Consider the following 13,581-nt stretch of genomic DNA (forward strand, 5'->3'; position numbering starts at 1 on the left):
TGGCTAGCACAACTAAATGTGGAAAAAAAAAGGGGTTGATCACTCACCCATAGAACTACGCAGTAGCCCATTGAGATCAATAATGAGGATGCCATACATGATATCCATCACATAAAAAGTGCTACTGGCAAAATCATAGTGATAATAAGCTAGATCGTTATGATAACAAGTTGAGACGTGGCAGCTAAGTAATGATGAGACCTGATAGATAGCATCACACAATCGGCATGAGAAAGATCATAACACTCACCAAGCTTACAACTACTAATTTAGCAAATATTAAATATTCTTCAGCTAAGCCAATAGTAGAGCCCTACTGGCCTTCTTTGTGGCTGCCACACTTCTTGTAGCAGATTCTGAGATCTGCCTCTTGCAAGCTTTACTTAACACTGCCCACTTACGAGACCAGCCCCTGTCAAGCTTTGCTTACATTGCCACTTCTTCTGTTGGTGTCTCCTGGCCAAAGGGACAGTCCAAAAAAATTAAGTTTTTCCACAAGGGGTTTTTGAGAGAGAAAATTTCATTAATAAATCACTAGCTCCTCGTGTGCAAATAGGCGTGCTTCACATGAGCACCCGATTCTCCTTTCTGATCACCTCCGTTTGTCAAGGACATGGCCTAGGCGACAAAGAGATCCAGAAAACATAAGCTATGGATCACATCACTGCATTATCATTTTCAGTTTGTATGCCTGACCCTACCTGCATTACTTCACACTCACTGAAGAATCCCAATACTGCACAACGAACCTCCTGCATTCAGATTTCTTCTTTCAAAGAACATCCTCTGACCACAAACTCAAGGACTGAGAGTATGAATTTCGCTTGAGCTAGGCAAATTGGGCTCCCTACATGGCTTTCAGGGGATTGAAAAAATCATTAAAAATATACAAGACATGCCATATGTCAGCACTCAGAAAGTAGGAAACCAAAGACATCACTTAATGTGATGATGCCTTCCACGCGCCGACTGCCAGCTTCTACACAAATGATTCGCCGCACGCCTGCACATGGACATGAATAATGAAAAATGAATAATAATACACACAGTTGGCTCCAGAAGTAAGCTTGTAAAAGACCTGCTCACTGTTCAAAAGCAACATGCACAGGAAGCTATCATACCGGGTATGGCCAAACGCTCCAAGATGATCTGCAAAGTATCAGTACGAAGACACATCTGGCATCTCAAAACAGGAGCTGCACCTGCTGAGGCTCTTCCATCATGAACTAGATGCAAAGCCTGACAAAATTCAAAAAAATCATCTTAACTACTGAAACTTTTTTGGGATTCATGCATGGTTGGTGTGTGTGTTTCACGTGTAGGTGAGCATGGGTGGGGGCATGGTCGCGGGCACATGGGTGCATGCGGTTGGGCAATCTTTTAACGATTGCCAAAATGTGAAGCTACGACATGCTATCAAAGAATACAATGATGATTTAAGCTTTTACTTGCTCAATAGTCAATTGGTCAGGTTGCACATGGACATAGGCGTTGTCCCTTGCCAATGCTGTGACGTCACTGTATACATGAGATGCAGAAAAGAAAACGTAAGCATAAGTGTACAGATTATCAATGAAGTTTTTTATAGACAAAGAAGGCCTCCCTCTTGCTGCCTCTTTAAATCACCCGATTAAATAACTGAGATCAACAATGCTGAGTTTAAAGCATACCTTCTGGCAAAAATATCTAGCAAAGAGCCATTTTCATCTACAATCGGTACTGCACTAACTCTTGCTGCACAACAGAACAAAAATTACAATTTTTGTAAAATAAATATTTTACATATAGGGTGCACCACGAGTCACGACTGTACACACCTGCCAAGAATCATTTCATAAGTGATGCCAAAGCAATTACCTTGTATGAGTAATGCCAAAGCAGTACTAAGAGAAGCGTTAGCTCTAAGAACAGCAAGAACGCAGTTAGGTGCCTCCCTCCTCCAAGTGCCCACAGGCAAAGAACCTATTGGCTGGTTTAAAAGCGGCAATGACCCAGCTGCATGCTGGAAATGCCTACACAAGCCTGACAGAAAAAAAGAACAAAAAGGCGAAGTCTTTCAGAGAAAAATAAAAAAACTATTCGTACGTGAGTCAGCTTCTGATACAAAAATGTTGCAGTGACCTGTCACTTACATTTCAACACACTGGAGAGAGTGGCCAAATGTAATAGCTGTGGCCATGCCCAATCTCGAGCTGGACAGTGGAGCACCGGCACTGTTGTCACCTGATAGTGGAGTAACTTTTTGGCTACCAATTTTAAAGAATCATCAGGGCCAACCTGCCAACATGAGCAAAGTGTAAATTGTGAATTATGATAAACCTAAAGAACTCTATGCCTGCCTGCACACATTGGGGTGTGTGCATGCCTGCGCCTGACTAAGGTGTAAACGTCTGTTTGGGTTGGAAGGTGAGGGGGATAGGAGAAGAGGATGAACCAATGCTGGCAGTAATGTGCTAGCTGAACCAACATAGGCAGCCCATGAAGTGAAACTTTCTTTCCCAAACTGCCAATTTACTTTTCAAGCTAAATACTCGTCAAGAACAAGGAGCATGTGGTGGCAGATGCCCTCAGCAGGGGACAGCATTCAATGCAAACAAAAGAGACCTGCTCAAGTAAGAAATTTTTCCTATGTAGGAAGGATTGCACTACTTCAGTATTTGTGAAGGGCTACGGAAAAGTGCTCCACAGACATGGAATTCTTTTTAGTACTCTAATTACAATGGCTATACAAATTCCAATATTGTGTAGTCAAGGATGGAAATTTCAAGCACTGTTACGGACCCAATGGTCATAATGTGACTGGCACTTTTGATGGGGTTTATACTTATGCCTATGGATGGTTCCTGGAGAGGGCTATAAGTGCTTTTCAGTATCACCCAGGGGTATTGGGCTCTGGCAATATGTAACACCAGGGTTTGGGCAACAAGCTTTATTTGGTGTTGGTGTAGCCTCAGACTCCGGGGGGCTCCCCGTGGGAGTTATATCTGGTTGGTAAGCATGTCAGCTACATCTACTACAGTGGTCTTTGCATTTAATTGTGTATTTTGCATGTGTTGGCTGGGGCAACTCTTGAGAAGTTGACCTTTTTTCCTTTTTTGGCTCACAGCACACTCTTTGGCTACTCCACACTTGCCAGGGGAAGACGTTTCTATGCATACTGCGAAAGTCGCCAAAGAATGCATCCTCATAATTATGGATCACTTGAGTAAGCAGATGCACTAATCCCTTGCAGCATACTTGCTATGGGAAGAAGTTACTAAGGATCTTGCATTAGGGTTGCCAAAGAGAAGCAAGTTCTACATCCTCACACTCATGGATCACTTGAGTAAGCAGACGCAACTAATCCCTGGCAACCCAGATGCCAATGCTCAGAACTTACAAGATGGCACATGAGCTATGCTAACTTCATGGGCTGAGTCCAAGATGCCAAGATCACATATCCTAGGGTACACTTCAATTCAAAAGTACTATTCACCCTGTAATGACACACAGGAAAGTATGAACAATACCATTATCGCACTGCTCTCTATTACTGCCAGACACTTTGAAAGGACTACTTGCTGTCAGAGTTACTGCAAATCAGATGATGACCCATACATTACTTTTAAGGTACCAACATTACATTTTAAAAAATCCATACTGTATGAGGTATGGACATTACATTAATAAACACTATTATTACATTTTGTATAAGCAACCATACATAAATGAGGTACTACATAGGCACAACATAAAAAACAAGCAAGCTAGCTGTTGGTGAACAGAGAACTTGGAGAAGAGAGAGTGCAGGAGAGAGACGGGGAGAGTCATAAAGGAAGTCATGGAAACAAATGTAGATGCACTTAGATGGTGGCTATTAAATAGCCTTTGAAGTACAGAAGATAAGGTCGTGAGGACCATACAAAAAATAAAGTGCTACATCACACTAAAAATAAAATCTAGATAATACTAGGGTGTGTTCACACACTTACACACAGGTGTGCACACACTTATTATTGTGAAACCACTATCAAATCCCTCAAAGCAAGAAGCTCTCATTTAAGTGCATCTAAAAACAATCTGTTGCTGCAGCTCAAAACTGTCATGCAATGACTGACGTAATGATTGACGGAAGTACACATACTTGGCGATCCAAGGTTGTGCAAACACCTCATAATTACGATCCAGCCATATTGTCCACATAGCCCAATATCTTGCCCAGGCAAAGAAAAGAGCATATTCCTGCACTCTGAAGGAAAATCTTCCAAACATCCAAAATATTTTCCTAAATGTCACCCCACAGAACCTTATTCGCATATCCGAAAATAGACAATTCAAAAAATCTCGTGTCAATGCATGCCCATAGCAAATGATAAGTACTCTCCATCTGATGATGGCACCGCAAACAATTTGGAGCTTCAATTTTCCGCTTTGTCAAATACTCTCCTACCAGGGGCGTTCTCATGAGGCATCTCCATAGAAAAACCTTCAATTTTAAAGGCAATTCGCTTTGCCATATCTTTCCCAAATTGCCTTTCCACCAGCCTAAGGACTTGTTCATATGCCACACCCAATCTGCATGTCCCTTTATCCATGGCTATCGAAGCAGTAATCTATATGCCCTTGCTGTTGTCAATCCACAAAGAGGAAACTCCATAGAATAACCTCGTCGTCTGTTCTTTAGTAGCCAATCATCCTGTCGTTCCCAACCGATCCATAATGGGCTCCCAATTACCACCGTCATCATACTTGTGGAAACGATAATGATCTGCCTTCAGTCGATATGACATCTCCCACTTTGCAAATTCCTTTTTGTGCTAAAAAATAAGCTTTTCTTGGCTCAGCCACAGCCAATGGTGTATCAAATGCTCTGCTCCAATGCACATTTTCAGCTACCAGCGTGTGTTCACGGGGCACTAGCCTATGTACTGTATGAGCACAAACTACCAGTCTTGCAGCAATCTCGAAGAGTAGGGGCAGCTTGGGATTTTTCCTTATACCTAACCTACCAAGATATCCGAGTAGAAGAGATTCCAATGCCCAAAGGAATCAACCTTGTAACACGCACACATTGCAGCCAACATCCATGCCCATGGATGTCCTTGTTCCACGAAAGTTATTATTATGGTACTTTTTCGAGCCAGTACACGGTAATGCACATTCAAGATATTCAGCCCACCATGCATTTTAGGGCTGCATACATGCTCCATTTTCAATAGCCTTAAAGCCTTCCTATCAATGCTTGTTTTCCATAACAGTTCCATTGTTGATGACATGAATGTGTTGAGCGATTTTTTGTCCCAAATTAGCAACGGCAAGAAGAACTGTATGTAAGACATTATGATAGATTGTACTATTCGCAACCTGACATGCAAAGGCCATGCAAACAAGTGCTAGTAATCAACCTTTTGTTTGCACCCATGCAACTGCTTCTCTCAAAGAAATGTTCCAACCCAAAGGATATCCCAAATGGCTAGTGATTTGGCATGGGGATAGCGTCGGAATGTGCAACGAAAAATGAAACAGAAAACTGAGAGAAGAAAAACGCAGAAGTGATGGAGAGAGAAGTGTTATATACCTAGATGAATCCAGGAACATGCCCAAATTCACTTTTTAGGAACGTGCATGATATATAGTCATGGTAGTCAACCCACAAGACTATATAACTATCAACTCCATTATGCATAGTATGGACTAGATACTACGACATCCCCACTAACGTTATCAGTGCCCAATAGTGGGTGTAGAACTCTATAACAAGATATGCTCTCACACACACACATAAGAGCATCTAATCACACAAAGCCCTTCGTACTGAGTTTCTATCAAACCTCCAGAGATGCAAGGCAAACTCAGCCATAATGAAGCCTAGCACTCAGGGAAGTAGCAAATAGAAAGAATTAGTATAGCAAATAAGTATAGATCCGGTATAAAACTGGGGAAGGGGAGGGGAGGGGGGGATGAAGTGGTATATACATGGACTGGGGTTGCCAGTCGGCCAGTGGAAAACAGGCCGACAGCCCCTCTATATGCCCCATGGGCTGGTCGGCCAAGTCGGCCACCTCCTACAAGCCGACAGAAGAGAGAAAAAAAGAGTATCCCCCCATGATTAGAAAAAAGTTGGAAAACATGGACAAAAAATGGATACTCCTCACGTGGGCGGGCACACCCACATCACTCGCCCTCACTCCCTATAGTGTAATATGGTACAGACAGGAGATGACTCCTAACACCCCATCTTAGCTCCTGGATGTGGAACCAACCCCAGTGACATAGAGTGGTGACGGAGTATCTGCTGAGGTAGAGACTTCGTGAAGAGGTCCGCCGCATTGTCCTCGGTTGAACAAAAAACCAGCAAGATGTCACCAGCCAAAATCTTATCTCGAACAAAGCGATATTGTATCTCTATATACTTGGTTTGGGCATGGAAGACCGGGTTCCAAGCAATAGCTATACAACTCTGGTTGCCACACTACTCGATAACCGTGGGTTCCTTCTATGGAAACCCAATCTCGCCAAGTAACCTCCGTAGCCACACCACCTCGCAAGCAACACCACAAGTAGCTTGATACTCTACCTCAGTGGAAGAAAAGGCAATAATTGGCTGCCTCTTGCTGCTCCAAGAAATCGCTCTTGAGCCAAGGGTAAAGCCGTATCCTGAAGTAGATCTCCTCATGTCTGGATCTCCTCCCCAATCAGAGTCACTCCAACCTCGGAGACTGACTCGGTCCTTCACTCCCCCTCCAGTGTTATAAAAGAGTCCAAGATCCTTTGTAGTCTGCAGATACCGCAAGATCTGCAATCCTACGTCCTAATGAGTCTTCAAAGGTGTCTGCATAAATGAGCTCAACAACCCCACTGGAAAACTCAAGTCCAATATGGTGTTCAGCAACCAAAACCATGAACCAACAAGTTTCCGATATAAAGAGGCATCAACCGCTCACAAGGATCATGTAGAGTAAGTTTGGTATTCGGGTCCATCAGAAATGAAATAGGCTTGCAGTTCTCCATCCCAAAGGCCTTCAGTAACTCATCAACATACCGCTGCTGAGAAACAAAGAACCCCCTCTGGGTCTGCCAAAGCTCCAATCCCCAAAAAAAAAATGAAGCCAACCTAGATCCGTCATCTTAAATTCCTCTGACAAGGCAACCTTCATCACAGCTATGTGCTCCACATGACTGCCATTGAGGACAAGATCATCCACATAGAGGATAATCAAAGTGATCATACCACATTCCCGAAAGAGATACAAGTTCAAATCTGCAATTGATCTCTGGAAACCCTGTCTATGAAAGAAAGTATCAATCTTCTGGTTCCAAGCCCTAGGAGCCTGTTTCATACCATACAAGGCTTTCCGCAACCTGTAAACCATACCTTTTGAGCTCGGAACCTCAAAGCCTGGAGGTTGCTCAATAGACACCTCCTCCTGCAAGTCACCATTTAGGAACGCAAATTTAGCATCCATCTGATACACCGGCCACTACTGATGAGAGACAAGGGCAAGAACTGTCTGAATCGTGGTCATCCTAGCTGTCGGTGCAAAAGTGTCCTCACAGTCGATGCCTGGCTGTTGAGCATAGCCCTTATCTACAAGTCTGGCCTTGGGCTTGTCCACAGACCCATCGGACTTATACTTGGTTTTATAGACCCACTTGACGCCAATGACTGACCGTTTTGACAACCTCGGAACCAACTCCCAAGTCCCATTCTTCTCTATGGCCTCTAGTTCCACTTACATGGCTTTCCTCCAAGTCTCCTAGAAAAGAGCTTCCTTAACTGAAGTAGGCTCCTTGTCCCGAATGATACGAGACATCAAGGCATAATTTACCTCTAAATGCTCCTCTGATTAACATTTGTCACGAACTCTATGTGATTTTTGAGGTCCATCCTCCGTGGTCCACTCGGAGAGATACCGCGTCACACCAGACTCTCGAATGGTATCCAACAACCACTTCGGTACTCGAATAGAACGCAGAGCCTCCTACTGCGGCTGGGGCAAATCTCCAACCTCGGGATCAACCTCTTCGACTGACTCAGGCTGGCTAACTGGAACAAGAGCCTGGGACTCACCCTCATGCTCATCTGGCTCTCCAGGAAGCGGTGGCTACTCAATAGTGGAAGTTGAAACATGCTCATCTAGCTCTCCAGGAAGCGGTGGCTACTCAATAGTGGAAGCTGAAACATGCTCATCAAAGACAACATCTCTGCTGACAACAACCTCATTCCGCTCTGAATCATATAACTTGTAGCCTTTGGAAAGAGAGTTATATACCACAAAAACAAGCTTCTGGGACTTGGAGTCAAGCTTCCCCCTCTACTTCTTCGGAATGTGAACATAGGCATCACTCTCAAAAACATGGAAATGGGAGACATCTAGTTTCTTCCCAAAATAAGCCTCAAACAGAGTCATCTTAGACACTGCAGTCGTCAGAAATTGGTTGAGGAAATGGACAGCCTTAGCCACAACCTCTCCCCAAAGTGGACAAGGAAGGTCGCAATGCTCCAACATCGTCGTCGCCATCTCCACCACAATCCGGTTCTTTCGCTCAACCACTCCATTCTCTCAAGGCGACCTTGTATTGGCCAGCTCCCGCTTGATGCCATGCTCCGCACAAAAGCATTAGAAGAAAACTCCCCTCCTTTGTCAGCCCGAACAGTCTTTACCTACAATCCAAACTCCTTTTCCACCAAAGCATACTAGTCCTTAAACCGAGCAAAGGCTTGGCCCGTATGTGGCAAAAAAATACACCCATGTGAACCTGCTACAATCATCCACAATCAGCAAGAAATACAAGGCTCCTCCCAAGGATGGGGTCTACATGGGCCCACACAAGTCACTGTGAACAAACTCCAGAGGTCTCAAAGCCTGCCTGGTAGCCTGCTTCCCTATACTGCTTCCCACATATGCAAGAACTCCAATGTCCCTGCCTGCTGCCAACATCTGGCAAGCCACCACCATCTGGTCCCGAAGGCCTGCCGCAACGCGCCCACATTTAAGTGGCCAAAACAAAAATGCCACAATCAACAAGCTGAGTACCTGTAAGAGAAGAGAGTGCTGAGAGTTTGTAAATCCCATTCTCCACTCCACCTTCCCAAACAACCTAGCATGTTCCTTTGTCCCGGATAGCAACTGAATGCTCATCAAACTCCACCCGCATGCCAGTCTTGCAAACCTCATGTACTGACAAAAGATGAAAACCAAGAGATGGAACATAAAGAACTGGGATAGAATGCTTCCCCCCTCTGCCATCGGGGACAATCTCCAACCTGGCCTCACTGTGAATCGGGGTCACCAATAAAGATATGACTTGTTTGCCTCCAAAGGTCCTGTAACAACTCTCGGGAAGGAGTCATGTGCCTAGAAGCACCACTATCCAAAATCCACTCCTGAGTATCCCCAACGGTGAGACCAACCGCCTCCCTACTCGAAAAATATGAAGCTCCGGTGTCCATAATCTCCAAGTGCACAAAAGCTGGAGTCTTCAAGGCTAAGGAATCCGCACCTTTCTCAATGCTCCACTGAGGACATTTCCTCCAATAATGACCCTTCTGGCCACAATGGTTACAGGCCCGCTCGGCCTTCAAAGCATCACGATCTAAGTCAGGCTTGTTCTTAGGAAAAAAAATAAAGAAGAGGCTGAGTTTTCTTGCAAGGTGGCTGTCCAGCAATGTCACCCGCCTTCTACCCGCTTCTCCACGTCCTGTACAGCCCAAATACTCTCCAATCAGCACCAAAAAACAGTGATATTGCAAGCTCTCACCGTCTCCAAAGCTTCAAGCCACCTGGGGCTCTGATAAAATGTCGGAATGTGCAGCGGAAATGAGACAGAAAACTGAGAGAAGAAAAACACAAAAGTGCTGGAGAGTGCAGTGCTGTATAAACTCTACTATATACACAAGATCTGGTACAAAACTGTGGGGTGGGGGGTGGGGGGGGAGGGAGGCAAGATGAAGTGGTATATATATGGGTTGGGGTTGCCATTCAGCCAGTGGAAAACAAGCCCACAGCCCCTCTATATGCCCCATGGGTGGTCGACCAGCAAGGCTTGGTCGGCCAGCCCCAAGTCGACACGCCGACCGAAGAGAGAAAAAAAGAACAGCTCCCCACAACTAGAAAAAACTAGGAAAACATGGACAAAAAATGGAGACTCCTCACGCGCGTAGGCACACCCACATCATTGGACCTCACTCCCTACATTGTAATATAGTACAAATAGGAGATGACTGCTAATAGGTAGTATATCTCCTGGCCAAAGTATATATTATGCTAATCCGCCTGTTTTAGTGGTAGCAACTTCGACTTTCTAAAGTTGATTTTCAGCCCCACCACTGATGTCCCAAACAATTGCAAAACATCCATAATAACTGTCACTCCCTTGGAGTATCTGCCGCGAAGAAAAAAGAGTCAATAGCATATGCATGTGCAACGATTGATGACCCGTAATTCTCCTTTCCAAGTAATAACATCCATATATATCGGTAGAGGATGAGTGGCAATTGCATACAACATGAAGCTCAGTGGGCAGCCCTGCCTAACCAATCTTCCCAAAGTCCAGGGTGATGATAATGATACATCTAGCTTGCTGCCTGCATACAACCAGCAAATAACTTCTATCATTTTCGAAACAAACCCCAGATATTTCATGGTGGCAGCAATAAAGTCCTAGTGCACTGTACTAAATGCTTTGGCAATGTCTACCTACAGTAGCAACACCTCCTAATCAATATATTTGGCATACTCCATTCCCACATAAGCATTACATATGTTGTATGTTATTTGTCATCTACAAATGAACCCATATTGGGCAAGATGCAAGCCTTTGTTAAGCACATTGGCTATTCTATTGGAGATAATCTTTGTCACCAATTTATATAGCACTGGCATTTAAGTGATAGGTCTCCAATCAACCAAATTCAGGCATACATCCTCTTTTGGAGCCAATTTCACAAGGCCCTCTTGCCATGAAGCAGGCATCCATCCCAATCTAGCAAGAGCATTTTGTAATTCCATGTTCATGAAAGGGGATTCCTTTTGTGCAGCTTCTTGTTGATTAAGAATTGGTGTCACATGTATAAGCATCTTGGCTTTCGCTTTCGACTCTTTCCACGAGAAGTGTCGCTAGTGTAGCAAAGACAAATTGGAAATGTACCACACATTCCCTTTTGAGTTCATTTACATCATTGGTCCACTAACCATCAGGCTTCTACACATGATGTATGCTTTGCTCTTGTCTCTTTGCATGCAAGCTTTTGAAAATTTGTTTTGACGAGCACCATTCATCTAGTAAAGGCTTTTGCCTCACTCATATTTGCTATTTTTTCAATTTCCTCTCATTATTGCAATCTATCATATATCATGCATTTAAAAGCTCTTCTTCCTTCTCTTGACTCAATTGCCTTGTTTGTGCAATCTCATGCAATGCCTGCACATCAACTTTGCATCAGTTTATTTGCTCTCTTTGCTGCCCCATATACCATTTGCCATATTCTATAATGATAGATTACATCCTTCTTGCAAAGTTTCTCCATGCGAAGTCCAGGTCATAGCAAGCATCTTCTCTAATTAGTCCAATGATTCTATACACCTTTAATCGATACACATCATGTGATAGGTAGGAGCTATTGACTATGCACAGTCATTTCCATGGCAGCCTTGCATTGTCCATAGGTATTTCAAAATGCATCCCCACCCATAATGGATAATCACCCAATAATTGAGATGCATAATCCATCCATACCTTCGCAGGGCTCAGATTCCCATTGTGTACATTTAACATATACCATCTATCAAGCCTCGCTTGCTACTTTGATCTAGCATTATGTTGAAATGTAAATCCTCTTTTATCGAAATTCCACATATCCATTGCTACAATGTCTCTAATAAATGTCTTCCAGGCCACTTTTTTTGCTGCAATCATGTGAATATCCCCATATGTGTTATCTTGCACTGATAGAGAGTTATTGAAGTCCCCTAACACAAATGTATTTGTTAACCATGGATAGACACCCAGTCTTCTCTAGAGTTCTAACCTTCTAGCTAACATTGTTGGTGCATATACAATCGCAAATTCATGCATTTGTTCATTTAACATACATTGCAGTACAATGTATCTACCAAGAGGATCGTTATAGGCGATCACTCGTCTCAAAGCTGTTCGTATCATTATGCATGTGCCTGAGTACTCAACAATTTCCGCATAAAATATACTAAAACCTCTAAAATAGCCTATTCTTCTAGCAAAAGTATGTTGATTATGTTCTTGCAAGCAAATCACGTATGGATTTGCCGAAGCAACATAATCCCAGAGCAACCTCCATTTATTTGGATCGAACGAGCCTTGTACATTAAATGTTGCATATGTACGTAGTGTCGTGTCCTTCATGCAACTTGCATATAGTCTGTAGCTCTCCATGCATTTGTTGCAAGTATTACATCCCTCCCTTCACTACATTCAACCAATTCATGGATGTACATGTGGCTGATTCGCCCGAAATGGAGGCCACAGATGTTTTATTCCAATGCCTCGCAATCAATGGCTTATTTCTCAAGGCCACTGTTTTTCGAGCATTTGGTGTTGTTCAACCATCAACATCTTTTTTTTTGTTGATTTCTCTATTTGCACATTGCTTTTATTTTGTACTTAGTGCACTGCTTTCCCTTTATTTTGTGCCATACTTTGTTTCGCATTTGCCATCAGCACATTTACCATAGTTATTTATTCTAGAAGTTTTGGTTGTTCCTACATCAATGGGGGAGGAATTGAGTCCTCAAGGCATTGTGATTTCAGTGGCGGGCATTCCGATGCCAAATGCCCAAACTTGTGACATTTGAAACACGGCCCAATAAAAGAGACCAGTTTAATTCATATGGCTTTTTCCCCATGGGAGTATCTCGATTTCAGTGCTTTCGGGTGTTGGCACATCCGTATCCCATAGCAAACAAAATTTGTTTCTATTGCCCATGATTATGGGCACAATCCACCACTACAACCCATACCAAGCATTGATGTTTTAGCAACCCTTGATAGTCAACAGTAGGCACCCAAGGCAACACACGCACCATTTGCCTGGCGTAAAAGAGAGGTGCAATCTCAAACAACTTTTGCTTTGCCTGCACTGAGTTAAGCAGGATTTCTAAGAATCCTTTCGCTACATAGTAAACTTTGTCCACACATTCTTCAACCAAGAGATTGTTGACCCACAACAAATATGCCTTGCTGAGGGTCCCGAGAAAAACAATATTGCAGCCTGCTGTGAAAATTTCCTCACTTGAGGCATTATAGTTTCTGTCTGCACTACCACTTGGTGCACGCGCGCACGCGCGCACACACACACAAAAACACACATATACTACCTAAGGGAAGGTTCATACACATTGCCACTAAACATATTCAACCCCTTGTAGTGGTAATGTGTCTAGGTACCATTGACCATGCTTGCGTTGTGCTTCTCCTCAGAATTGTCCTTTGCTGAATTGGCTTGTTCTTTCCTCCGCTCGCGGCTCGCTAGCGATCCGCTTCCTGCATTCATTGATCAAATGTCCCTCCTCATGACAATAGTGATACTTCCCTTTCTTCTTCTTGGAAGGATTTTCGGATTTG

At 43.6% G+C, this 13,581-nt stretch overlaps 1 protein-coding gene across 11 annotated transcripts in view; it reads right to left on the reverse strand.

Moving 5' to 3' along the window:
- Positions 1 to 227: 227 nt before the first annotated feature.
- Positions 228 to 13,581, reverse strand: part of LOC147615268 (sucrose nonfermenting 4-like protein) — a 69,229-nt gene continuing 55,875 nt past the window's right edge. For 3 of the 11 annotated variants that reach the window (XM_086779347.1, XM_086779349.1, XM_086779350.1), the window contains 6 exons: positions 2,133 to 2,277; positions 1,858 to 2,022; positions 1,671 to 1,734; positions 1,449 to 1,518; positions 1,122 to 1,239; positions 228 to 1,003 (listed from right to left, as the gene is read on the reverse strand). In XM_086779347.1, the coding sequence (XP_086635473.1) occupies positions 906 to 1,003; positions 1,122 to 1,239; positions 1,449 to 1,518; positions 1,671 to 1,734; positions 1,858 to 2,022; positions 2,133 to 2,277 (660 nt within the window). In that variant the 3' untranslated portion in view covers positions 228 to 905. The remainder of the gene's footprint in view (positions 1,004 to 1,121; positions 1,240 to 1,448; positions 1,519 to 1,670; positions 1,735 to 1,857; positions 2,023 to 2,132; positions 2,278 to 13,581) is intronic. The other 8 variants (XR_015262803.1, XR_015262804.1, XR_015262802.1 and 5 more) reach the window with 8 other exon arrangements.

The sequence above is a fragment of the Cibotium barometz genome, chromosome 40, assembly GCF_041138505.1.
Source record: "Cibotium barometz isolate CiBa-2024 chromosome 40, ASM4113850v1, whole genome shotgun sequence".
Taxonomy (NCBI): domain Eukaryota; kingdom Viridiplantae; phylum Streptophyta; class Polypodiopsida; order Cyatheales; family Cibotiaceae; genus Cibotium; species Cibotium barometz.